At 42.6% G+C, this 27824-nt stretch overlaps 2 protein-coding genes across 5 annotated transcripts in view; one reads left to right on the forward strand and one right to left on the reverse strand.

Annotated features, from left to right (window-relative positions):
• Window positions 1-122: 122 nt before the first annotated feature.
• Window positions 123-2587, reverse strand: TBCC (tubulin folding cofactor C). Its single transcript, XM_082307445.1, has one exon. The coding sequence runs from the start codon at window positions 2540-2542 to the stop codon at window positions 1523-1525; it is 1020 nt and encodes a 339-aa protein (XP_082163571.1). The 5' UTR covers window positions 2543-2587; the 3' UTR covers window positions 123-1522.
• A 62-nt stretch (window positions 2588-2649) lies between these two features.
• The window catches only part of BICRAL (BICRA like chromatin remodeling complex associated protein), a 46108-nt gene continuing 20933 nt past the window's right edge, over window positions 2650-27824 (forward strand). Inside the window, exon 1 of one of the 4 annotated variants that reach the window (XM_082307440.1) lies at window positions 2650-2720. The gene's annotated coding sequence lies outside the window, so the exon portion shown is untranslated. Of the gene's footprint in view, window positions 2721-12754; window positions 12972-13494; window positions 14192-16502; window positions 17276-27824 lie in introns of those variants that run through there. The other 3 variants (XM_082307439.1, XM_082307441.1, XM_082307442.1) reach the window with 3 other exon arrangements.

The following is a 27824-nucleotide window of genomic DNA, read 5'->3' on the forward strand; positions in this document are numbered from 1 at the left end:
ATTCAAACCAAATATATTTGAAATGTGAAACCCAATTCAGTGAAAAAGTATACATTAACAGAAGTAAACAAAACAAAGTTGTGAAGACTATATAGAAATTCCCTTCCCCCCCTCCCCTTTTAAATTAAATATGCTGAAAACAACCTGGGTAAGAAGTTTCTCTGTTCAAAACCAGTCAAGTACTCAAGTGAAGTTTCAAGTACTTACAGCAATGATGCAGTCTTTGTTAGTTCAGCTAGTATTAATTTTCTGTTAGAGGCACATATATGATAACAAGGCAGCATACATATTTTGCAGTTTTAAAGTACAACTCGAACCTGATTCTTATGTGAGACAAACAATGATTTCTTGTAAAATGTCACAAGTTAAGGAGTAGCTTTGGAAACCTAGAACTACTATGTACACTTTAGGTATGGATAGTGGTCACTTTACCACCACTAAGAAGGTACTGTAAAAACAGTGTATTCCATAATGTTGCTACTTTTTTATTTAGCAGGAGTGAAGAAATGGGACATATATTACTGTGCACTTTATGCAAGATAACATGCAATTTTGGAACAGGAACACAGTGCTTCATCTTCCTATTTTACTGACTCCCTGTCAACTCTGCACTTCCGCGGTAGCAGGGTGCTGTAAATTCAGATCACAGCACCACAAAGCCTAGTGTTGTCTGGCAGACAGATGACACAACTAGTAGGACATACCTGAACATCTCTTCCCTGAAGTTTCAGACTGCAGCAGAGCAGTTTACCTAGCTTCTGTACCACTCACTGTATGCCCCCAAAAGTACACTCAAAGTACACACTTTATTCAAGCTAAAACTGTTTACAGAAGAAGCATTCTTTCACATATCTTCAGATTGTGAAGGTTTAGTATTTATATAGCCTCTATAAGTTTGTTAATTTCAAACAATCATTAATATATTAGGAGAGTATTAAGCATTCATTAGGAGACTTTTTTCCTTTAGACTTATCTCACTTGAAATAAAAGCCTAAATAAAGACAACTTACAGCTTTCATTGCTCCCCATTACCTCACGGAAGTCCTCTCCTGTACTCCCCATAAGATATAGTATACCATTGTCACCTGCCTCTTGAAAACCACAAAAATATGAAAAATTTGGTATTTGCTCTTTCCATTCCAGTTCAGCATGTACTACTTGCAGCTAATTCAGATTCTGCCTGTGCGTGAAAGCAGCACAACAGCTTTAACAGAGGCTCACTGTTGTTTCTGCATTAGTGCCCCTTGCCCCACCTTCATTAGAAAAATTCAGCAATGAGGTACAGCAATAGCTGGCAAATTCCACAGTGATACATAAAGACTGTAGCAGCAACTAGTGTAAGAACAGTAAACTATATTTGACTGGTATTCTTCAGTTAAAGAAAATCCAGCCGTACATTGTAATTCACAATTTAAATACCAAATGGAATCATTTAATGGCATATCAGGGATGAAGTCCCACAGTTTATGAATCAATGCGTTTACACCAGGATTTGTTGCTCAGCACCGAGCTGCCTCCGCGGTCAGTCCCAGCAGGTGATTCTTTCCTCTGCAGGGATCAGGCTCCAGTTGGGCGAAGGCTTGTCAGTCGCCAGCCAGTCGAAGTCATCCACCAGGTTCCAGTTGTTTCTGCTCCTGTCGAGCCCGGACGACTCGAAATCCCTCTCGATCCCAGGGTAGCTCCAGGCGTAGGGGGCGAAGGAGACCCGGGTGCAGTCCTCGATTACGGCCCGGCTGGTCACCTGCACGTAGAACCGGCTGTCGCGGGTGCGATGGGTGCGGAGCTGCTGGCAGGCCAGCACCAGCAGACAGTCGCTGCAGCCATCCACCAGGGCGGAGGTGGAAACGGGCCCGCAGAGGACGGTGCAGCCCCGGCAGTCCCGCACCCGCAGCGTGTTGGCGTTGCCGCGGAGCCGCACCCGGCAGCCGCGCAGCCCGCACAGCACCACGTCGCGCTGCAGCAGCTCGGCGGGGCCGAGCTCCAGCTCCTCGTCCTCGGCGCCGCTGAACCCGCACAGCGGCGGCCCGCCCGGCTCCCCCTCGGCGGGGCCGGGGTCCGGCGCGGCGGCCGCGGGCCGGGCGGGCTCGGCGGGGCGCGGCTCGCTGCCCGGAGCCGCTTCTTTCTTGAGGGCCCGGAAGGCGAACTTCTTCTTGGGCTGCAGCTGCTGGCGCCGGGCCGCCAGGTCCCCCTGGAGCCGGGCCACGGCCTCCTGCCCCTGCCGCACCTCGTAGGGCGCCAGGAACCGCACGCTCTCGGTCAGCAGCTTCTGCAGCCCCTGCAGGCGGGCGGCCGCCTCCTCCAGCGGCCCCGCCGCCAGCAGCGCCTCCACGGCCTCTCGCTCCCGGGCGAAGGCGGCGACGAAGAACTCGCTCTGCTCCTCCTTCACCACCTGCGCCTCCTTCTTCTGCCGCTGCCGCTCCACGCCCTGCTGCCGCTCCGCTTCCCGCCGCTGCAGCCGCTCCGGCAGCACCACGGCGGCGGCCGCCGCCTCCGGCTGCAAGGGAGCCACGGAGGCGCCCGGCGCCTCGCCCGCCGCCGCCATCTTGCCTCCTCGCCTCCCCTCCGGTCACTAAGCGGCCCGCCGATTGGCTGCCGGCAGCCCCGCTTGCGCCGCCGCCGCCGATTGGCGGGCTGGGGGGGCTGCCGGCGGGAGGGGAGGAGGGCCGGAGGGAGGGGTCTCCTGCGGTTTTAAAGGGGCCGGCGCCGCGCCGCGGGATGGGGTGAGTGCTGGCGGCAGGTGCCGCGCTCCGCGGGCCGCGTTATCCCGCTTCCCCAATTAGCAGCCGGGCTGTAAATAACCCGCCGCCCTCCCCCCGCGCGCGCCCGCGCGTAAGGGCCCGCTTCTTCCCCCCCTTCCTCTTCCCCACCCCCTCCCTCCTCCCCGGCCGCGCCCGCGGCCCGGCGGCCCTGGGGGCGGGGGGCGGCCCCGGCCGCCGGCACCCCCAGCCCGCGGCCCTTCCGCGGGCGGCAGAGCCGGAGCGGGGCCGGGGTGGTCTGCTCCCCGCCGCGGGGCTCGGGGGGGAGGGCGGCTCCGCGGCGGGGCCCGGGCGCGGCGGGGAAGGGCGGCCGAGGGCCGCGGCCGCCTCAGCCGCGCCGCCTGCCGCCGCCGCCGGCAGCAGCAGCAGCTCTCCACCTGCCGCTGGAAATGGAGCCGGGCCGCGGCGGCTGCTCGAGTCGGCTCCGAGCTGGGCGGGTGGTGCTGGGGGGCGGTGGCCTGCCCCGGGGCCGGGGGGGCGCGGAGCCGCGGGTGGCAGGGCCGGTGCCCTCAGGAGGCTCCGCAAACGCCGTGCGTTAATGCGCCCTCCCTGCCGCTGCCCCTTCTGCGGCGACGTAGGTACGGAACAGGCTGTCGGTGCTTGCAGGTCACGGCAGAGGTGCTGCCACAGGGACTGTTCTTCTCCTTAGCCGCTGATCCGGTTCCCTGAGTGCTCTCTTCCAGAGGAGTTCAGTTCCGAGGGCAAAGGCGGGAGCGGTGCCTGTGGGGTGCTGTGCCCTAGGGAGGGGTCCCTCGGAGGAACCCACAGAGGCCTACGTGGAAACATAGCGAGGAGGACTTTCTTCACGTGTTTAAGTTTTTTATAATTAGGAAATGTGTTTTAAGTAAAGTTGCAGCAGGAACCAGAAACGTAGTACAGCTGGCTATGAAGTAGAAAAGTGACCACCATTGTGATGTATTCTTTTGAGAACTGCTCCTCCATTTCATGGAATGTTAATTTTTGCAAAGAAAGTTAACACAAAGCACTCTTTTAGAAACATACGAAAATAAATTTAACTCCTGTCCAGTTCTGCAAATACCAGCTCCCTTCCCTTGGCATTTCAAAGTTACCTATAATAAATTAACATAGGACCTAAAACTATCCATTGAAACAAAAAGGTGGTAAACCCACAGTAGATGTTCCGAATTTACTGTCCTCTATTTGGTGATACCATGAGTTTTTTTGTCTAAAGTTCCTGTTTGGAAATAATAGATTGTTACACTGCTTAAGGTTAGCATTTGAAGGTAGCCTTAGCTTGAAAGTAGCCATTGCTGTTTCCTGAGAAATACGGTTTAATTTCTGTGGTAGATGTGATACAACATCGTTAGAGGGTAGGGAGTACCTGAACTTTATATGTAATAATGTCAGCCCAGTTAGGATGACAGAAGAAAGGCAGTGAAATGCCTTTAATCCTTGTAATGCATAAAGGACTTGCACTAAAATAGAGGATATTCTTTCCTTATCATTGTTACAATATAAAATCAGGGGATTTTAAGGGATCGTTGTATAACAGTAGCACTTCGGAGCGGGTTGGATGGGGGGCAGCAGGATGGGTCACATCGTGGTTAATGCATTACAGCTCTTAACTGTCACAACACTGCAATGTTAGTGTGTCCAGAATTTTGTTTCTGAAAAATTGGATTTTTGAGTCTTAAAAATTAAAACCTCTTACCTTGTGGAAAGGGAGACTGCTCAATTATGAAAATGGAAGGATATCTTGAAATATTCTCACATAATTTTTTTTTTCCTGCCAATGTGTTCAAACGATGCATTTAGTAAGTCTTAGGCATTTTTGCTAATAAATGGTCAAATCCACTCCTGCAGTAATTGCAGTAATGTTAGATTAGGCAGGAATATGGTGCAATTAATTCACTGTGAGAAAAAAAAAAATTCCTTATTCCCATCTTGTTCCATAAGAAAGATGTGTTTCATTTTACATAGCAGGCTTTTTTGCCTTACGCTTCCATGAGTGTGGGTAATACAGATGGTAATAGTGATATAAGTGCTTATCCCATACATGAGAATATTGACAGAAAAAGGCTTTTGCTGTTTTTCAGTATGCGCAGATGTTACTGGAGTATGGCTTTGGTACTGTTACACAGATGTGACCTGGTAGATGAACCGAGTGGGTAAAACAACCTTATATATGAAAAAATTACAAGAAAACACGTAGTGTACACAGCTCAAAATAAATGTTAAGTATTTTATGCTGTGGTATAATGATTACTTTTTATTACATTTGGGCACTTAGAAAGCTAGGTATTCTAAATCGTTTTTTCTAGAGGTGATTGGAGGTTTAAATTAATGAGGACCAAATACACTTGTGAATAGGAGCTTCTGGGAGAGACTGGAATCTTTTCACCTTGCTAATGCGCACAAATGATTTTTGGGTTAGAAGCAAAGTAACCCCAGATACAAGAAGGTGAAGTGTGTGACCATAATGAAAAATTAAAAAGGGAGCAGTAAAATTCTTCCAACCATCTCATCTTGATGTTCCAAATTTATTTTCCACACTTATAATTTGAGGTTTTGGTATAATTGATAATGGCATATGGTTTTTTTTTTTTTTTTTTTTTTTTTTTTGTGGTAATACAAAGACTCACAATTCTCTTCCTGACTTTGCTGGCAGCAACTTTTATGTTTTAAGGCTGCTTAGTGTGCTCCCTTATAAGCCATAGAGAACAGAATATTTACAACTTCCCAAACGGTAACCACCTGAATAAAATGTAAGCCTTGTAGCTCAGGCTGGGACTCATTTTGGTAAGCTGCAACAAGCAGTTTAGCCGTTTGAGGATATTAGATAAGAGTAAGGTACATAGTTCTGTCTGTGTTTTTCCTACTTGTTTTTTTTTCCCCCCGGATGTGCTTTTCCTCTCTGGTTTGAAAGTAGACAGTAATTGTTTCAGTAAGACCTCTTGCTGCTATTTGTTTTACGGGAAGTTGCAGGTTGCACATGCTTGCTTGGATCTAGTGCTGTGAAATTCCAAAAGAAAAGCTCCATTACGCATGCTTCCAGGTTTAAATCCGTATCACGTGGTTATAGCTCTTGAATGCTATCTACCTGAAATACTTTGTACTGATTTAAACTAGCTGAACAGCATTAACTCATAGCCTTTTGAAGTAAGACATATTGCACAGTTCAGGTCAAGGTTCAAGATCCTGTCTCGTTCCATCATTATTTTAAGAGGAGCGGGGAGTAGAAGCAAGGTCCACAGAGGCAACTGGTTATCTGGCCTTATAATAATGGTTTCTTAAACCTGAGGTTCCTGAGCTGGTGAAAGTCAAGAACCTCATAGCTGTGATGTGACCTCGACATGTAGATTTGCGCTCGCTGAAGCAGAGGAAGGAAGTAAATACAGTTATTCCCTATCCTCGGTATGCATTTCCAACACTGACATTTTTTATTCCAAAGGGTGTAATGCATGTACGTTGCACCGTCACAGACAAAAAATGCTATTTTGTCTTTTAGCTGTGTTTTCAAGAAAAGCAGCAGCCCCTGTGTCTTGCATGGAGCTCTTATCTGATAGATGTGATCTCTGCCTGTTAGACTGGGCTTCTCCAGAAGAGATTAGCAGATGAACATAATTACTTCTGGCTACAAAGCAGGTACTTCGGTGGCTTGTGCAACCATCGTATTCTACTGCTGGTTTTAGTAAGGGCTCTTTGAACTCTTCTGGCACTGTGATCAGGCATTAAAGATGTAAGCTATGTTATGATTCATTTAAGATGCTGTAGACTGTACAGTTTTCACAGTGGAATAGGGCTTCAGTAAAAGTGACTGTCGAGTCACTGTATCTCCGTGTTCTTCTCTTGGAGAAAAATAACAAGTTCCTTTAACATTACATTTGGCATACTGATTGTTTGTAAAAAAGCTTTTGTTTGGACTAAAATGTTGTGCTTTATATATTTGGCCATATGGAAAGGCAAGACAATGTAAAATATGTCTGTTTTTAAATCACTAATTAGAGAGTTAGAGCTAACACTATAAAACTTACTTGGTGCAATCTTAATTGCTGTGAGTAATGCGAAAGCTTTGAAATTTAATCCTTGGGAATGCTTAAGATACTAATTATATTCCGACCAGTCAAGGTGCACTTGCTTTGAAACGAGTCTGAGCTGGTCCCTTCCCAATGCCAAAGGTGGAGAAACAAATTCATTTATACAAAAATGAATTATCTTCCAAAACCAGTGACAGACTTCAAAGCATAACATTTTATGACAAGAGGCACTTCAAGAGTAACAAAGCAAGGCCCAAATATGCTAAACACAAAAGCTCAAGAACAGAGGTGCGCTTAGGTTTGGTCCAGGCCTAGCTGCTAACTGGTATTTAGAATCCTAACTTGCTAATTGACATTAGTTAAATTCCAAAGACCAAATATGTAAACTACAGATGCTGTCTTATTGACTCTCCATTTGAGGTAGTTATTCTGTTAGTTCTGGAGTTCCTAAGAGATTTTTTTTTAGTACTTCACTTTAGAATTCAGATGCTTTTACTTTTTTTTTTTTTTTTAATTTTAAGGCATTTCAGAAAACTATGTTTGATTATTGGACTAGCCAGTTCAATGAGCCACCTTGGTTCAATAGTATAGCAAAGTTTTCCATTTTGGAATTGTGAATCTTAATTGCAAACATATTCCATTTATTTTTCTGAATAATTTAAATAGAATTAACTTGAAGTCATTGTATCTAAGTTTACTGATTTTCTGTTCGCTCTCCTGTAGTATATTCATTAGTTAGCAAAACTAAACTTATATTCTTTTTGCCTTTTATTCATCTTACGAAAAAATCCGTCAGCTATCATTTTGAAGGAGGACTGCCTCCTATTATTAGCATTTGTTCTTCAGTCTAAATCTGAGAGAATAAATTCCATTCATATTGATACACTTTCTAGTGATAATACTAAGACTTATCTTATAGCAATCTTTATTCATATCCAAATCTTATCCAGTTGATTTCTAGTAAGGTCCCAGAAATACCCAAGTAAAACCATTTTTTCTCAAAAGTTGACTTAGATGATGCTTTATTCATAATGTCCCTTCTGTTCCTCTATTTTGTCTTGTCCTTGTACAAGTATAGCTTAGCATGTTTGTGTTTCTTTCCTGAACATGAATGCTTTTGGTATTACTTACTATTCCACTGTGTTTCTGTTATCCCTATAATGAGAGGTTTCATGTTTTAGGCCTCCATTTTTTGCCTTTTTTTTTTTTTTAAATCATGCATAGCACCTCAGTTGTGTTAGGAATGGCCCTATTGTTACCTTCATTGCCTGGCTGCTGTATTTAATTACTACTATTTTTTTTTTTAAACCTTGTGTCCATCTACTCATTAACATACATCTATGTATTTCTGTATCCTTGCTTACCTGATTTTTTTTCCCATTCATCTATGGTAACCAAATGAACTATGAACATTACAGAAGCTTCTCCCAATTTCTGCCATCATTTTTAGTTTAAATTTCTTCTGTAGATTTTGGTGGCATTAGTTGTTGAAGATTATTTCTCCAGATACTGTAGTAAAGTTCTGTCTCCAGAGGTGGTTTTTTTCTAATACATTTCAGTGGCTGAGTATCTTAAAATTATTCTAAATTGAAAGTAAGAGCTAGTAATCTTTGAAGCTTAATTCTCCTTTTTAAGGTACTCTAAGCTGAAGAATGTGAGACTCTATTTAAATAACCTAGAACATGATATAGTTACTCTTGATCTGTTCCAGCAATAATTTTGCATTGTCGTTTGTTTCAGTGGGAGGTCCAGTCACCACATTTTCTCTGGTTTTACTTGATTGTCTTCCATATGTCAGATCCACATCTCAGGGAAGCAAGTTCTCCAAAATCTGTTCTTTGGATTCATCACAGAACAGCCCTGTTGGCCTTCACACAATCTCCAGTGATAGAAACCTGTCTGTCTTCTGGTAGTGGTGTAAATCTCTTGTTCTGAGGCTCGCTCTTCATTACCTCCTCTTACTACCTACGTCCTAACCAATCACCCCTTAAGACACGTATTGGTTAGATAATCCTGTGTTCGGTATGATGATTGATACTGGAGTCATACAGCTTTATAAGTTACATTGTGCAATTGTGACCCTGGTTTTGTAAGTGCTGTTTAGTGTAAGTAAGGCACAGTATCAAGCTGAAATTTATAATGTTTAGGAAATTTTTACTGGTGGGTCATCAAAGTATTGGTGGCAACTATTCAAAATCTGGGGGTTGATATGAATATCGAACTGAATTTTTCATGTGCTATGTTGCATTTATATTCCAAGTTAAAGTCTTTGTTTCCCTTCATGCCCCACTGTATCCGAGTGCCCTACTTTTCAAGTGTTGTGACCTCTACCTTTCTATTGCTTGTACCTTCTCATGATGACCTATTTGTTTCTGTGCCTTCAAGCTTAGAGTTATTTATTCTTATCTAAATTAGGAATAAATAAAGCAGTATGTAGCTGGATAAATGGTGTGTCTGGTGAGCTGACACAAGAAACACGTTAAGGGATGGAGAGAGAAAGAAGCGTGGGAGGAAGCACTGCCATCAGTAGAGCTGAAGCACTCAGTGTGAGGAAAGAAGGCTGCAGCGGAGTAAGTGGCATTCTTCTCCATCCAATATACCTCAGAGAGGATGCGGCGAGTTGAGGTTACAAAACAACTATTCACGCAAGAACCTTGGGATGACTGTGGAATTCATTCCTTTAATGCAAGTAGCTTAGTCCTGAAATTCCTTCTTATGAATCTGCTGCTGCTTGATCTTCTTTCGGGGTACTAATTTATGATTGCACAGGAATTGGAATGCATGTGATGCACGTGATGCTTGTGATGGAAAAATGGGCTGAATAATAATGAAGTGACTTGATCTAGGAGGAACCTGGAGACAGAGTGAACGGGGAGGGTGTTTTGTACCCCCGTGTTTTCTCCCTCTCAATATCTAAGCCTAGTTTTCACTTCTGCGCAATCTGTCATTTCAGGGCTACGTATCTCATCTCACTCCAAATGTCATTTGGTGTCTTTGCACACCTATGAGAGCAGTAGTTGTTAAATAGCATGGTCACGGTTTGACAGCTGATGTCAAAATATAGCCAAGTAGTATGTTGTGTGACGGGTGCACATGATGCTCCCGGTAGCTGTACTTGAGAATTATTATGCCAACGTCTGTCTTCTAAAGACTTCTCCTATTCCTTTTTGACACTGGTCTTGCCTTTCTTCTCATGCTTATTTCCCCTTACTTCTTCTGAAGCTGCTACAGGAAAATGAATGAGAACATGAATGAATGTGATTGAGGAAGCTAAGGAGAGACAGCAACTGGATGTGCATTGTATGTGTTTTGGAGACTAGGACTCTGAGGATGACAGCTCTGGGCAGGTGACCTTGGGGTAGAAGAATTTTGACATATTGGGGTCTGTTGTGTTAATGCAGCAAGGCAGTGAGAAGAGGGGAAACCTCCTGGGGCAATGATACTCAGTTCAGAGATACCATGTGATCCTCTTAAAAAAGCGTGAGTACCTCACGGCAAAAAGCAGTATTTCTTTAGAAACATGGTCTGGAAAATTTTGTAGTACACCAGAAAGTGATGACGCTGCAGCTGAAGACTGCATTCAAACTTCTTAGTATTAAAGGTAACATTAATTTTGCTGTAAGTGCGTACTTCAATCTGACCTATAAAGTCTCATCCAACTCTTGATTTTTCTTTATTAACCGTTTCTACCTGAGCCAATTTTGTTTCTGAGCAGATATAGCAAATATAGAAATATATGCAAATTTACTTCTGCAGAGGGTACAGTGTGTTCTGGTTTGGTTTTGTCCACTCAGTGGCAACATAAAGGGTTTTCATTCGTAAACTCACTGACTTGTGTGCGTCTGGAGAAATCTAGTCACTGCAGGGTGCTTCACTGTATGGATGTTAGCTCTCCTTCCCTTTCTGTACTGTCCCTGCTTAGCAAGGTTATTGCCAACGCTGCTTTGAAACATCCTTCAGGGAAAGCAAGGGTAAATTATGGTACAATCGTGGACAATTTACGTAGGCTTCCTTGTGTTTCTTATGATAAGGGAATCTATTCAAAGTCATTTATCCTCCTTCCTCCTATTCCTTCTTTGTATTGCCTACGTCCTATTTGTGGTTTCTGTAGGACCGGGAGAATAACAACATACCGATCAGATGTTCTGCCTCCTAACTTCTGAAGCAAAGTTCCTTCCTGTTAACCAAATCAGAAGAACGCTTGTGGTGTCCCTCCAGCTCACAAGTTCTTACTTGAGCAACCTTCTCTAAAGCCAGTGATGCTGAGCAGGCTTTAATTCAGGGCAGCATTTGGCCCCGTGAAGCATTTGCTGAAGTTAGGGACCGTGAAGTTTGGCCTTTTCGATTTTCCAATGCTAGGGTCTGGAGTATAGGCTGTAAGAGCAATTAGGACGCTGAGCTCTTTGACAGGTGGTGTTTGCGTCCATATTGTTGGCTCTTCAGGCCCATACGTTATGAAAAGCGCAGTTAATAATATTGGCCGATGGACTAGGCAGCGGCATGCTCGTGTTCAGTGTGTCTGGACCGTGTAAAGGATCTGTGGGCCTCATGCTAAGGCCTGTTGGCTAGGGGCCGGCCTTTCCCTTTAGGGGGTGATGTGAAACTTCACCTCGATTTTCTACTGTGGACATGCACGTAAACAAGAATTGCAGGTGAGTCGTGGCTTTGGCGAAGGTTTGGAATCAGGCCTAACCTTTGTTTCCCATATTATCGTATGAAGTGGTTGATTACTTCAAAAATAATATAACCAGATTCTAATTGAAAAGAATGCTGAGGTACGGACTTTTTTTTAAACATAAAAAAACCTGGCCAGCTTTTTGGAGAGGGCCCACTTAGTACACTGCCCCCGACCATTTTCATGTCATTGTGTTTAAAAATCTAAAAACTTAAGTGGTTTTTGAGCTGTAAAGCTAATAAAGAAGAATGCGCTACTAAATAAAGTCTTCAAATCCTTGTCTCTAGGGAGTTTTAACAAAGTTACTTTTTCTTAGGAAAAAAATGGAAAATGTTGCTGGGTGCAAGTCCTTGGGAATTGCGATTACTAGCAGAAAAAGGGTCTTTGAAGAGATTTCTTGTTTTAAAAGCGTTACCATACATATCTCTACATGCTACGAATCTAACTCTGTTTTCGGTCTAAATGTTTTTCTTTTAAATACACTAGGCTTCTCTGAACCATCTGAATAAAGAATTTTTAATTACATTTTTAATGAATAAAGTGAATATTTTAAGTTGAACTAGTTTTGCATAACCAAAAAGCTTTGAACAAAATTATTAATGCTTTTAGCTGAAATAAACTGTGGAATTGTACGAATGAACTCTCAGTGCTATAAGCTTTGATTCCAAATTAGCATTTTTGGGTTACCCAAAACTTTTTTCAAGCAGCTGAAATTCACGTCATTTGTTCCCACCAAGGGTGACAAGAACGTAGCTGAAAATACTCAAAATATTGCAACTTGTAAGAGGATCAAATCTTATCTTTTTCAAGGTGACCTTGCGTCTATTTTTGTGGGGACCCCCCGCCCATGCCAAGCGTGTAGTGGTTGACAACTTTAGCACGTCGGAAATCAACCACGTTGTGGATGTTCTTGTTAGTGGGAGAAAACCGTTTGGGTATTTTACTTTTCCGCAACCCAACACACCCCCCAACTTTTTAAGCGAAAGTAGGCAGCTCAGGCGCGTACAGATTGCCAGACCAACGGCTTTCTTAAAAAAGAGGAAAAAAAAAAAAGGGGGGGTGGGGGGGAAAAGGGGGCGGCTGAACTTTTTAAAGGGACTGACTGCACAACAGGCGAAGCGAGGAGCGCGCTGGAGCTGGGGACTCATCATGTCAGGGCGGCGGTGCGTGTGCCCGGGCGCCGGTCTGCGGCAGCGTCTCCCGGCGGAGCTGGGCGGCCGGGCCCCGCCGGCGCGGTGCGGCGCGGCGCGGTGCGGCGCGGTGCCTCGCCTGTCGGCGCGGTGCGGCGCGGCGGCTCGCGGCGCGGTGCGGTGCCTCGCCCGGCCGCGCTGCGCGGTGCGGTGCCGCGCGGTGCGGTGCGGTGCCGCGCGGCGCTCGCCTCGCTCGCTCGCTCGCGCTCTCTTTCTCTTTCTCGCTCGCTCGCTCGCTCGCTCTCCCCCCTCCCTCCTCGCTCTCTCGCTCTCCCTCTCTCTCTCTTACACTGCCAGCCCCTGATGTGATGGCGAAGAAACCCCGTTGACAAGGCACTGCTTTTTCATGACGGTGAGTTTCCCTTTGAGTGTATTATAATTTTGTGATAAAAATTTCAAGGAAAAAAAAAAAAAACACACAACCTCCTTCCTCCCTTCCTTCGGGGAGGGAAAAGAGAGGGGGGAAATCTATCTCCAGACAGACAGAAAAGAAAGAGGAGCAAATTAACAACCAGGAGTTGCCAAAACCAGGATATTAGGTTTCAGCCCAGAGAGCTATTGGCTCTGGGGCTATGTATATAAATATATATCTAGAGAGAGAGCGAGCGAGAGGGGAGACGAGGAGGAAGAAGAGGGATATTTTGTGGGTGGCTGTTGTTTGGGCAGATGTGGATTCACATGGAAATGAACTATATATTTTTTTTTTTTTTTTTCCGTGAGGCTGGTGGTGGTGGCTGCTGAGGGCACTTAAAAAAAAAAAAAAGTTGTTTCTTAAAATAAAGGCGGGGAGGGGGGGTAGAAGGGAGAGATAAGGTTTCAGGTCCAGGCTGATAGCTGCAGAGAGGGGAGAGGTTTGGGGTGGGTTTTTTTTTTTTTTCTTGCTGATGCCATGCAAATTCAGGAGAGGAGGGAAGAAAAATCTCTTTTAATGACTCATTGATTGAGCCGGTTTAAAATTAGTTGTTGTTGTTGTCTTTTTTTTTTTTTTTTTTTTAATTTTCCGCCCCCTTGATGGCCATCAAGAGAGGGATGGAAAGAGGAGAGGAGGGAGAGAGTGTGTGTGTGTGTGTGAGTGTGAGAGAGAGAGTGAGAGGGAGAGAGGGGGATAGAGAGAGTGTGTGAGGGAGAAAGAAAAATAATCTTTTCAAATCTCCTCCCTCTTTTTTTTTCCCCCTCGTTTCTTTGCTTTTCTCTAAAGCTCTGTGGTCTGTGAAACACTCTTTCTTCCTCCTCGTCGGGAAAATGGAGACACTTCGTCTCTCTCCTGGCTGTGGAGCTGGGAAGGATTTTTCTTTCCTTTTTTCCTTTTTCACTCCTGGCTTGATTTTTTCCTTTCCCCCGTCCACTCGCCGCCACCCTGATCTTGTCATTTCTTTGAGCTTGTGTCTCAGATTTGTGCCTTCTGGGGATTTATTTTTCACTCGTTTCCTCGTTTTCGGTGTCGCCAGTAGATTTGATTTGATTTGTTTGGTTCTTTATTTGCGATTTCCTCTGAACTGCTCCGTGCCTCCTGCTTTTAACCGAGGAATGGGAACGGTGCTGCTTTTTGTGGGTGCGCGAAATGCTCGGGCGGTAGGTTTGGGCTAATGCGCTTTTTTCTCCTTTTCGGGACCAAGTTTTCTGCTGTGGGGTTGTGGTGTTTGTTTGTTTTTTTTTTTTTTTTTTTTTTTTTCTTTTGGAGAGAGAATATTTAACTGTAACGCCTTTTTTTTTTTAAAAAAAAAAAACAACAATAAACCGTCTCTTTCTGGAGTAACCCGCTTGGCTTGGCTGTAGAGTGGATGTGAATCTGATCCTTTGTGCTGCCGGGATTATTTTCCGTGAAAGAAACAACGTTTTATCAATAGTTTTTACTTGTGGCTTAAAACAGTCGTTGGTTGTGGAGGGGATTTTCTGAAATCCTCACTGCTCACATTTATTGGGGTGGGGTGGGGGGCTTCAGTACTTAAAATTTGTTTTCGCTATTGATTGCAAAATTCACTTACAGATTATGGGAGAAAGCAGATGTAGTAATGTTAAAAAACGGGCAAAATTAAACGATGTATAGAGGGGGCGTTTATATTTACTTAGAACTGTTACTAAATAATCACTGGGGGGAGGAAAGAGATGTGGAGGCCTTTGCTTTTCCCCGGTTCTCTGCTCCCCGCTCCTCTCTTCCTCGGCGGTACGGAGTGAAACGGGGTTTGAAGGAGAGGGGAGAGCTCCTCGGAGGTGGCTCCGGCCGTGCCCGGGCTCGGCGGCCAGCCTTTGCGGGGCAGCTCTCGGTGCGAGGGGGAGTGGGAGAGCGTGGGGAAGATGGCGCTGCCTGGCTTCCTGCCAGCGTTTGTTGCGCAGTTTCACGCTGACTCTCCTCCCCCACGGGCGCCATTTTAAGGTCCTTTCTGCTGTCGCCGCGCCGTGTGGGGCGTTGCCGTCGCGCCCCGCTCGGGTCATTTCTCTTTCTGTCTCGGAAGCGTTACTGTCTCGGCCTTGAGATCCTCTCCCCGAAATCCCAGCAGCTGCTTACCCCCCCCCCTTCTTTAAGAAATTGCTGTAAGGGGTTTCCTCTGTGTGTGCTTTGGGGAGAGGAGAGGTGGATTCTTGGCTGTGTGTGTGCAGGGGAGCAGAAAGGGTGGATTGTTCTGGGCATGGGCCTTTTTGGGAAGGGCCCCGTCAGAGTTGCCGCTCTGAATCGCTGCCTTCTCAGGCTTCCCACATCTCCTGACCGTCTGAGTCACAGTCCTGTGAGGCATGAAACTGGCCTGGCTCAGAGGGGCCCGTGTTCCCCGCTTAAAGCCTGTAAACGTCACTTCAGAGCTTGTTTCCATGTCTAAAATATGTGTTTCTTGAAACGAGCTGCATTCAGAGTGTATGAAGAAAGAAGATTTGAAAGAATATCCTCTCCCGTTGAGTGATGACCAAAAAACACGTCATTGAAAAAGAAATCCACCTTTAAAAAATGCTCTAGTGTAGCACCTAGGGCAAAGTAATCTTCATTGAAGAGCCTTCAATACCTTTAAAAGTGCTTGCAAAAATACAAGGGCAAGTAACTTTTTGGTGGGTGGGTAGGTAACTCATGTTGTGGCTGTTACTCTCTTGGTAATTTTTTTGAGGGGGGGGTCTAGCATCTTCAAGTTTCTGTCACTCCTTTATATCTCACAGGAAGCAGTGCTTTTTCCCAATGATTCAAATTTGGCAGCTCCACTTTAATACGCTTTTAAAGTTTTGTTTTGGTGGTGTTTTTTGGGGAGGGTGTTGAAAATGGTCTATTTTTTGATCAAAACTTTTTTTTTTTTTTTTTTTTTTTTTTTTTTACATTTCTGTGTAATCTGATCAATGCTCATGAGGCTTGAGTTTAACACCAACAACATCTGTATTCAGGAACAGCAAGTATGCTGCCAGCCCAACTCCTGCTGCGCCCACTAAGGAGTGTGGAATGCTCGTTTAGTGCTTCGTTTTATGCTTTCTGACAGATCAGAGGAGGGCTTCCCCGTGCTTCTTGCTCATTCCTGAAGGAAGTGGGAGATTTTTTTAAATTTGGGATTAATTTTAAGGCTGTTTAAATTCTTTGCCTGTTGGTGTTGAAAGGTTTTAAATGACATTTCTTGTGACATGCACATTTTTATTGCTTGGAATATATTAAAAAATTGGATATAAACTCTCTTTTCTAAAGACTTTCATGGGGACAACCTTGTTAACATTTTAGGTTTTTAAACAATACCGCTAGTAAAACTTTGTGTGTGGAGTACAGTATTTGTTCACATATTTCAGAAATCTTATTATTACATGGAAGTCACTCTCTCTTGAAGTGATTATTTTGCATTTTTGTTAACAGTAGTCTTGGGATCAAGATAGTGAATTTTTTTTTAGTGGTAGTGTATTTCTATGCAATAAAATTTCTCTATTATGCACTAATGTCTGGCAGATTGTGTGTGGATTTTTTCATTAATTTGTGAAAACAATGAAGAAATGACAAAAATGGGATAAAAATGACCAGTTTATATTCTCTCAGAGCAAAATACTTGCCAAATGACTACATATGCTCTCTACTCTGACCTTGCTTGCATTAAAGCAAAATGTGTTCTCATCTTGAGTTGAGATCTTTGGCGGATAGTATGTAAATATACTAGATCTGTTCTTTTTAGATGTATGTATTTGGCCATGTGTGAGCTTAGAAGTTTTTTCTTTTTGTCGTTGTTGCAAGTAGTACTTTGTATTTTACGTAGCTTGTTTACATTGATGGAGGAGTGCCGAAGCTCCCCATGTTGATGTACTAGCCCAGTTGTGCTTTCATTGGTGCACCTTGGCTTATTCACTAGTACGATACTCATGTATTTTAAGTGTTTTCTTATCTTGTTCATACTTTGAGCACTTGCCTTGTTTATTATACCTGTGTTCTTGACTTGATAATACTCTCAGTATATGTGTGGCCTTAGCTGAGGTCAGTGCTACCTAGTTGTGCCCTTGACACAGATGGTTCTACCGTAGCTAAATGTTTATGTCACCTTATAGATGTGCAGTTTTCCTGCCCCTGCCCCCGCCGTGTCCCTTTCCAGTAGAGCTTATATATTTAGTTTCATTATACTGAGAGAAAAAAACCAAAGTCCTACTAGTATAAGCTGCATTTCCAATTTCCTCCAAGGACCTTTTCTGTATCCATAAAGTTTTGCATCAGAGGTAAGTCCATAGTCTAGAGTTGAAGAGCTTTGCAGGCATGGATGCGTTGGTATGCCACTTGGGCATTCATTGTGCACTGGCTGTATTTTCAGAGTTCTGCTGGTATACTTCCACATTGGTTCCAGAGAAGTTGTATCTGCATAACTGCAGTTATGTTTTATAATGTGGCTCTAATGGTCAATGATCATGCCTTTTCATGCTGCGTTAGGCTTGTGATAAGTCTAATGGCTGGCGCTTTTTAGCGTAGATGTAGCACTGAGAGCGTGAAAGTGTGTCATCCCTGTCTAAGTAATAGACACAGTCCAGGCATAAGAGCCTTTTTGATAATGTAGTTCATTATGTTCAGAGAGTTGGCATAATTTCTTCTAGTAGTTCTGCTGGAATAAGCTGCATCTGTGCTTGAAAGGTTTTTTTTATGGTGACATACCCGGTCCAGCATAGACGTGGGGATTGTCTACAAAAACAATCATGTTTTGCTTTCTTACAGTAGAGGAAAAGCAGCAAGATTAATGAACTGTTCTAACATCTATTGTGACATGCAACTGTTCTAGTTTGAAAGTTGGAATAAACAGTACTGGTAAAGCCCTTGTTGCACCAACATGAATGCATAAACACTGGCCTGAAGGGATGTTTTTTCAAGATCATCAGGTAGTTAAATGAATAGGTTTATTTTCAAATGTTTGTTTGCCCCTGCATTCATTGTTGAAAAAACAAGTACTGTGTTTGTATCATTTTTGCTTTATTTGAGAATTGCTGAGGTTTTAGACAAAATAAACATGATTAGCACAAATAGACTATCAGGTTTTTTTATTGCTTCAATTAATTTTCTTGCACTGGTTTTAAAATGTTCTAGAGCTACTCCTGATGTTACTTTGAGTAAGGGAATGCTTACCAAAAGGAAAAGAAAGACAGACCAAAAGGAAAAGAAAGAAAGTGGGCAAATCATGGTCGAAATGTAATACAATAGTCTTTCTTTCATTGAAGGTACTGAGAAAGGGTGGTGAAGTGAAGAGAGGGGGGTCCAGAGAGAAAGTTTTAGCTTCATTGCAAGAGACTGATCATTTTTGTAAGGGCTGATCTTATGCCTTGTCTCAGGTGGAGCTTGCAGTAGTTTTACTGTGAACTTGATCGGAGTGTGGAATTTCAAGATCTGGTGTTGAAGCTTGAATTTATTGAGATGTGTCAACTACAGAAAATAACCTTGGCCCCACTGAAATAGGTGGCAGAATCCCTATTGGCTTCAGCAAGGACAAGATGGACAGTGTGGGGGATTTTCAGTCTGGTTTTGCGGGCATTGATATGGACTGCACTGCTGAATTAGTTACACATCTGTCAGTTCATCGTATTAAAATTTCAGTTGATTTCCCAAACATCGTAACTGAAAGGAGTATAAATCTCCATTCAGCTTTAATTACTGACAATTAGCTGATACTAGCTTGTGTGAGCCATGCCTGTGGCAAGGTAACCATTTTTTTTTTTTTTTTAAACTAGTATGGACTAGAGTGGCAATGAAAAGGTATTAACTGGGCATTGGTTTATAAATTAATTGGGAAACGATCAGTTCATAAGGAAGTTACATTCTGGAACTGCATAAGTGTTTTTTCAGAATCTTTGAAAATTATATGCACGGAATGAGAAGTATGATACACAGGTATTCTCTAGTAGAAACAAGGTGAAAAGATCTGAAGAACTGACTCGACATTTCTTGAAGTATTGTATTATACAAATAATGTATGCTAATAGCCTGCATTATTGCATACAGTAGTTTCTAGAAATACTTAAGAGCATCTAACTTCCTTGGGGCAGGCAAACATTTCTTTCCTAAGGAAATGTTGAGGTTACACCTCCTTCTTTTCCTCTTTTGGGATGAAACCAGGGCCTTTCAAAACGTTTTATGAGTGGTGAGATTCCTGAAGAATTGTGTATGTGGTGGAGCAGCTTAGAAGGCAGAGCCCAAAATAAGCCGTAGCAGATAGTCGCTGCTGGGGAAATGGGCTGAGCCGAGTGTTCAACCTGGTGAATCCCGTGGGATGCGTAAGCATCCTGACCTCCAGGCTGCGAGTTACTCTGGATTTTCTCTATGTGGTTTAAAAAAAATCTATTTCCAGATGAAAGTCTTTTCAAGATTTTGGTGCTGCCAAGAGCAGTTCTGGGTGCACTAGGAAAAAATTGTATTGAATAAATTAGAAATTCCATGCTGAACATGTGTGTCTGAGGGAAACCAGATTTTAGACAGCTGCACTGGGGGTTCACAGATGTACTTGGTGTGCTCGCCTCTGGCTGGATTAACCTTTACTATGATACATGCGGTTAACAATCAAACTGCACGTTTCCATTTTTTTCTTAATATATTAAAATATCACTGATTTTTGGAAGCTTGATAAGTTACCACAGTTGCCAAACTCAAATTGAGAATCTTTTTTTTAATGATATACTAAAGGGAAATAAAATTTAAGAGTTGGATAAATAACCTATTGTAGGTTGTCTGTGCTTTAAGGTGTGTTTTTTATTCACCCTTCTGTATGTGGAGCTGGTACTTCACAGTTGTGTAAAGACCCTGCCTGCCCTCCTAGGCGTTCATCTCCTGCCAGATCTTAGAAACCATGAAGATGCATAATGTCACGCCTAGCAATTCACAAGAGGTAGCACTTTTGTGTTTTCTTATTGCTATTTATCTGACTCCTGAATAGTCCCCGTTCTTGGAGTAGTTTTTCGTAGAGAGGTTTTGCATCATTCTTCTGAATATTTAAAATGAGAAATTTCTTCTTGTACTCTGTTGCATACAGATGTCTTTGAAGTATGGATGATGAAATTCAGTTCCATAGCTAATTTCAAACACTGTAAGTTCATCTTAAAAGTACTACTCAGATTAGGATCTTGGAATGAAAACACATTTTCATATAGATAGAAAGTTCACACTTGTGTATTGCACTGTGTTACTAGGTTAGAATCCCAAATTTCTTATTCTGTTAGCTTTTTTTCAGAGCACAATTCCAGGTAGATTTTGCAACAGTGTAGTAGTTGCTTTTTTTTATTATTCTGAAAAAGAAAATATTTCTAAGAAATCATTGCATATTGTAGAATATAAGCACAGCGTGGTTTACAAGTGAGTAGTTAAATCCTTGTGTTTTACAACATACATTTTTATAATTAATTTTGCTTCCATACTCCTGTTGTCCTGAAATGACAACTTTTTGATAATTATGCTTTCTTTATTTTTGCCTGAGTAAAACTGAGAGTGAGATTTTAATTTGCAATCAAGTTTTTCAGTATTTACCTCTTTTCCACTGAATACTGTGTCATTATTCTGCTGTACATCATTTTTTACAGTAATGGGGGGGGGAAGTGGAAATACCTCTTAATAATAGTCCTTGTATTCCATCTGGGTAAAAATCAGTTTCTTGAAAATAAAGGGCTTGATGTGGTGAGCAGCTCTTAAGTTGATCATAAAACACATGCTTGGTTAGTTACAAGAATCTGAAATAGTCCAGTTTGCAAGATATTAGATTGTTCAAAAGTAGCATGGACTTGAAATGTAAGAATAAAATATATGGTAATATATGGTAATAAGGGTTTGAGTTTATACTCCTTTCTTACACTCCTGTGTTGCAGAGAATGCAAATGAGGTTTTGTTCCTGCGTTTCCTTCAATGAATGCAAGACTGTTAGGAACCTGAGAGGTAACTGGCGGTGTGTGTAAAGCAGTAGTTACAGCACCTTAGTGACCTGAAGTGCATACTGCTTAAATGATATGCGTTACCTAATATGTGGTAAAATGGCATCTCCCCCTCCCGCCCCCCCTGGTTCAGAAGCACACTGAGCAAAATATTAGCACTGTGAAAGTTAGTGGGAGTCGTGATGGAAATTAGTGTGGGGGAAAGACTAAGGACTTAAACTCTGGGTGTTTTTCCTCTGCAGTCAGTGTGGAATCACTTAACACTGCTGTGATCCTTTGATGTAATTAACAAGGGATGGATGCTTGTACTGGGTTAATAGAGTTATCTTACATCTGTATTCAGAAAGGATATGAGGGGTAGAAATGTCGTAAATTTGGTGTAGCACACTCAGTTCACTACAGTACCATTTTCTACAGTGACTATTACAGTCACTGTTACTAACTTCAATTTCTTCTATTTTTATTGTTCTGATTATTATTGTTATAGTGCCAATTTATTTCTTCAGGTATTCCATAGTGAAATTACTATGAATGTTGGGATTGTAGAGTAAAATTCTGGAGCATGGTGTAGAGCAACAGACTGGCACAGAAGATTTGATGGCTCGGATCCATTATAAAGCATGACTGAGGTGTCATCAGAGTTCCTGCTGACTGGATGTGTACAAAGTCTTAACGAACTTGTGAGGATTAGGGGCCGATCTCGTAACTCAAACAGTAGCTGCTTCAGGTACTGCATATGTTACTGTATGCAAGTTCGATTATCTCCCACTATAAAGCTGTAACTGCAGCAGTCATTCCCTTGCGTTGAAGCATTGTTTTCCAAAGGTCAGTGTTCACTCTCAGAAGTCATGGGCCAGCATGCTGCCAGTCGGGAACTGATCCCGTGTAGTTGTACGGAAGTTATGAGGCTGTAGATTTTTACAACAGTTTCGCAGATAAATTTATTTACTTGTGGCTTACCGAGTTTTGATGTTGATTGTATCACACTTTTGGGAATTACTGCTCTAAATGTTGCTTTTCTAAACTAGCCATTCTCTTAGGCTTTTTATGAAATGTGAAAATAGTGTTTTACTGCTTTGTATCTGAAGTTATGTATTAAGGTTGTATGAAATTACAAATGATTTTGAGAAAGGAAAATAATTCTTTTGTGACAAGCTTGAATATAATTTGAGGGAATTTAAAATCCAGTATTTGCAGTGGTTTCGAATCCTCCCATTTTTTTAAGTTATGAAAATCATGTACAGTATCTGAAGCATGTATGAATAGTTGGACTGTTTCTGGACAAATCCAGTTTTAATGACTCTGCAGGTTGTAGACCCTGCATGTGTTGCATGATACCGTGGGTTGTGTAGCACGGTGACTAAAAATTTAGGCTGGTAAGGACTGCTGGAGGTTATCTGGTCTGCTGTAAGCAAAACTAGCTTTAAAGGTAGGACAGGTTGGTCAGGGCCATTTGAGTTTTGAAAATTTGCAAAGTTTATCTGGTTGGGATTTTCTGTGTTGCATGTTTTGGCTGTTGCCTCGTGTCTTGCTGCAGATTGATGAGAAGAGGCTGGATCTACTTGTCTTAGGACCGCTTTTAGCTAGTGGCAGACTGCAGGTAGCGCCTCGGTTAGCCTTCTGTTGTCTGGGCTGAAGAAATGTAGTTCCCTCAGACTTTTCGTGTCATGTGCCTGCAGGATTTTATGGGCACTGTGCTGGACTTGTTCAAGTTTTTCTGTATTTCTTTTTTTTTTGGGGGGGGGGGGGGAGGGCGTGTGGCAAAACTGGACACAGTATTTCAGATGGGAGCTCACAAGTGCTGAGTAAAGGGGAGTAATTGCTTTTGTTGACCTGCTGCCTGCACTGCAGCTAACATGAGAGTGGTGGCTGTACTAACTGTACATGTGTGGCTACAGTCCGACAATTGCTTTAAGCTGACTGAAGCACTGCTGCCTTCCCTTGTACTTAACTACCCAGCTCCCTCATTCCTTTTCGCTCTTGTGTGCTGGCATTAGTGCCCTTGTAGCCCCAAAGCAAGCCAGAACCAAATCAAGAAGCTAAACCCAAGTTGAAACGGATCAGTGTATTTTGTCAGATCAATTTTCTGTTCCAGGCGACTGTTCAAAGCCTTGAGCGGACTCGGGGAAGGTGGATGCGAGGGCGCAGGACTGCTCTCTTCCTCTTTTGTTGGCCTGCGCTCTGTAGTAGGTGAGAGTGTTGAAAGGAAGGCAGGGCCTTTAAGGCTGAGTTGTAGCAGTCCCCAAGAGGGTTGGCCTGCGTGGCTGGGATTTCCTTGTCAGTTTTATTACTTTAACCTTTTCTTATAGTCTGTCTGGGAGCATGTGATAAAGGGCACTCTGGTTATTTCCCAAAAGGGATGGGCAGTGCTGCTGCCACAAGTACCTGTGACCCAAGTTGAAGTATATGCTGGGTTCACCAGTGCAGTAGCGGCGGTATGAAATTAAACAGTAGAGGCTTTGCTAATAAGTTACAGGGAGTATCTGTGCTGGGTTGTGACTAATTAGTAAGGATTGCCCTTTGTAAATTAGTTGGACGCACCAGCAGGGCTGAGTTTGGCCTACTTACGATAAACTAATTTTTTTTGTGTGTGTGTGGTTTGTTGTTTTTTTTTTAAGACGCTGCAGAACAGTGTTGATGATAATTAGCTATTTGTGAGGCTACATTGTAACAGCTTTCCAGCAGGTTGTATAAATCTTCCCAATGTGTATTCTCCCCCAGCTGTCTCTAGTGTGGGCTCTTGTCAGACCCTGGGTGCACTGATGGGCCCTGGTGGCCCAGACGAGCCTCACCTGGAGCCTGTGCCCACACCCTTTGTCCACCGGCTGAAGCCCCTGTCAACAGAAGCGAGTCAGTCTTTGAGAGTCTAGGCCAGTGGTCTCCAAATGTTTTTGATTGCACGCCCCTATTGGTAAGAGTTTTTTGAGCATGCACCTGCAATATATGTATATTTATTTACAAATTACATGCATGTACTACTAAAGTTCTAATATATTCTTTTTACACCGCAGTGGATTGTCTTGTGCACACACCCTACTTTGGAGACCACTGGTCGAGGCTGCATAACTCTAATCCTCTAATTCCACTCACTATGTCGAGTTTTATTTTCAAACTGTCTTGGCTTAATACGGTTTATACCCATTTCATCCATCAATCATTGATTTGGCCTGCTATATGTTAACAAGCACTGAGGAGGACAGAATTTGCATAATTTATGTATAGAAAAACTGAAAAGTCGGCAAGAATGGCAGCGAACTTTTCTACTGTTTGTGCTGTAGAAAACGTGTTAGGAGAATTTCACAGGATAGGCTTGCGTTTTGTAACACACGTTTAAATGATCATCTGCATCAAGGTCATATGTTGCTAAAGTTGCCCTCTTTTCTAAATAGACTGAACGAGCAGTTGCTTTTGAGTGTGCCAAGACTTGGTCTGATTGTGCACCTCCTCTGTTGCTGTCCTGAAGTTAACAGGACACTAATCCTCCCTGAAAATCTGCATGAGTTAAAAAGATTTAAGCCTGCAGTTATGTGGTTATGTAGATCTTGGGTATGTGTGGTGAAATATGAACAGAATTTAGTCTAAATAGGTAGGATTGTGGCTTGGTTGCAGTCTTGATTGTTCTTTCACAGACCACGTACCCCTGTGTGTGCTGTTTAAATTGCATGTTCGTCCTCTGGTATTTCACAAAAGCACTGCCATGCAGCATCATGTTAGTGTAGTGTTACCTAGCCATCGTGGGGGGATATTGAGATGTGAGCGATCTGTCTGTGCTTTATTCGCAGTTTTCAAGGTGCAGGAGCACGCAGCCCCTTAGGCTGTGAAGGCTGATCAGAACAACTTCTGAACACAGCAAGAGCTGTGCATGATAGGTGTGTTCGTGGCTTTGTGATGGTACATTCATCAGCTGTATAAAAACTTGGTAATGGTTTTATACAGATTAACTCTTTGGTAAACCAAAATTTAAAAAAGAAAAGGTGACATAATATTTCTTTTTCATGTGTGTATAGAATTCCACTAGGATGACAAGAATGTTGTTAAAGCTTGTTAGGAAGATGCATTTCTGGAGGGGACTGGTTGAGATTCTTGGTGTTTATAAAAAATGTGGCTGTTTTCTTTGGGTTTTATTGTCTGTTGTAAACTGGTAGGAGTTTACAGCATGTTGGGTAGGTGTTTCTTGTATCATATTTGTGAAATGAGGATAAACAACAAATTATTTTTTCTAATAAAGCCAACTGCATGTTCAGCTGAAGGGCTGAATAGTGAAGAGTATGTATTGCCATTAAGATTTTCTCTCATTGGCGTTTTCATGCAATTTATTTTCCTTCTGATAGTTACATGCAGGTTTTCAAGAGTTTAGTGAACTTACCAAATTTGTCTAATTTGCGTTAGTAGTTTTAATACCCACAGGAGTACTGATTGAACAAAGTTCTATGTGGTCACTTTCCGTAATGTTGAACCCTTTTTGTAGTATAGCCACAGTGAATATTTGGTTTGATAAAGCAAAGACATTTTATTTTATTTTATTTTATTTAAATAACAATGCAGTATGGGATGGGATTTTCAAAAGTAGATGTGCAGTGTGAAAGCAAAGATCCTGTTGACTTCCGATGGAGCTGATTTTTACTTTGGTTAGCTAGGAGTCTTTGAAACCTTGCTCTTGAGAGATGGATGTTCTGTTTAGCTGTTAGAGGAAGTACCAGCTTTCTGTAAGTAGTACTAAGAGTGCAGTTAAAGCAGAATGCTAGTCACTTAATGCGAATTACTTATTAATTGGTTCTTACTAATGCACATTTACATTTAAATTTGGTGACATCATAAAATGTCATGTTACTTGCTTAGCATTAATTTGCCAGATCAATGCTCATGCTGGTGGCTGTACACAACAGTGAGCAGATGTAATACTGAATCATGGGAGAAATTATTTTTCTTAGGATGCATAATCACCTCATGAATGCTGATTTTTGTCCACATTTGAGGTAGTTCTCTGTAGCTGTGCTTTGTTCTTCTGTTTTCCCCGAGAGGTGATGCTGAAGGATCCTTATGGTGATGTATGCTCTGCTTCTGCTTCACCCTCTCTGTAAGCTAAAGCACAGGAGATTGAAGAAAAAATCTGAATGAGGCTATGCAGTATAGAGGACAGAGTGCCCTCTGCTAGTCTAAAGTATAAACCAGTTTCAGGATCGGTGGGGTATAGAAGAATGTCAGGAAAGAGGTTACAGAATCACAGGACAGCTGCAGTGGGAAGGGATGGCTGGAGATCACCATCCAGTGTCCTGCTCACAGCAGGCTCTGCCAGAGCAGGCTGCTCAGGGCTGTGGTCCAGCTGCGTTCTGGGTATCTCCAAGGATGAAGACTCCATAACCTTGCTGGAAAACCTGTGCCAGTATTTGACTACCCTCAGATTTTAAAAAAAAAAAAAAAAAAAAAAAAAAGTTTTTCTTAAGTTTAAATCTTTTTTGTTTGTTTTTTTTTTTTTTTTTCAATTTGTGCCCCTTGCGTCTTGTTCATTCACTGGATACCACTTGGAAGAGTTTGGCTCAGTCTTCTTTACACCCTCCCACCAGGTCGTTATACACATGGATAAGATTCTCCCATAGCCCTCTGTTCCCCAGACAGTCCTGGTGCTCTCAGCCTTATGTGTAACAGATGCTTCCAGTCCCTTCGTTGTCTTAATCACTATGGAGATCTGTATGAGGGAGAGCCTGAAGAATGATTCATGTGGATCTGGTCAGGGACAGTAAGTTTCTATTTGGCAAGAAGTAAGAGAGAGAGCAAAATGAATTAAAGCCAAAACTATATTAATAAATTTGAGAAACTATATTAATAAATCTGAGTGATAAGTATAATAGCAGACTTTTTAAGGGAAGCTGAGGAAAAAAACAAGCACAGAATGCACAGTGATCAATTTGATGTGATTTGAAGGTACTGTGAAGATGAGATTGGATAACTAAATGGAAGCCAGGGCACCAAGAGGTTTAGGAAATGCTAGCATCAGTTGATAATTGAACTGGTGGATTAGAAGGGATCCTCACAGAGAGAATAAGGGAGGATAAAGTGGTCCTGGAAGTTACTGACAGGGAAAAGGGAGAAGGTATAGTCTCAGATGACATTCTGAGAATTATGGTGAACAGGAGAACCACGATATGCAAAGAGAAGCTTCGAAGGAACAGTGATCGGAGGAAAGAGTGATGGGATGTGTTTGGTACAGGCAGTGCCTGACCGAGTAGGCAGCGCGTAAGAGAGTTGGTGGTCGTGATATTGTGAGGCTAAAAATGCTCTGCACCCAATGAATGGATGCTTACATTCAGTATGGCTAATGCAAATGAATTCTCCACCCGCTGTTAAAAGGATTGTCAGAACTTTGTACTATTAATCACAAATTTGTTTAAGTACATTTGTGAGTATTGTTGAGGGGAAACTGGAAGTGGCCACATTGTCACTAGCTCAGAAAGATCTGCTAGAAAATAGCATTCTTTTTAATGCTTTGTAATGTCTTGGCTGTGGTTTTGGTTCTAGTCTATAACAGCACCATCATGATACTGACTTAAATTTGTTTACCTTTTTGGCTGGTCGGTATTTTAGCCACTAATTTGTAACAGTCGTTGTAGGTTCTGTAGTGTTTGGTTATTCCCTTGTTGGGATTAGCTGGGAGTGAATTCCTGTAGAAGCATTTTAATTGGAGTCTTGAGATTGCATTCAGTGTTGATTTTTTTTTTTTTACACTACTTTTTTTAAGTCATAGAAGTTCTGTTTAATCAATTTGATTAATTATGTGTCTTTCTTCATTAAAATTCTAAAAAAAACCCCTAAATGGTAAAACATTGCATGGGATTTTCTATATCATTACATGTGACTGAATTTGATTTTGAGATAA

Source organism: Platalea leucorodia (genome assembly GCF_965183815.1).
Source record: "Platalea leucorodia genome assembly, chromosome: 3".
Classification (NCBI taxonomy): domain Eukaryota; kingdom Metazoa; phylum Chordata; class Aves; order Pelecaniformes; family Threskiornithidae; genus Platalea; species Platalea leucorodia.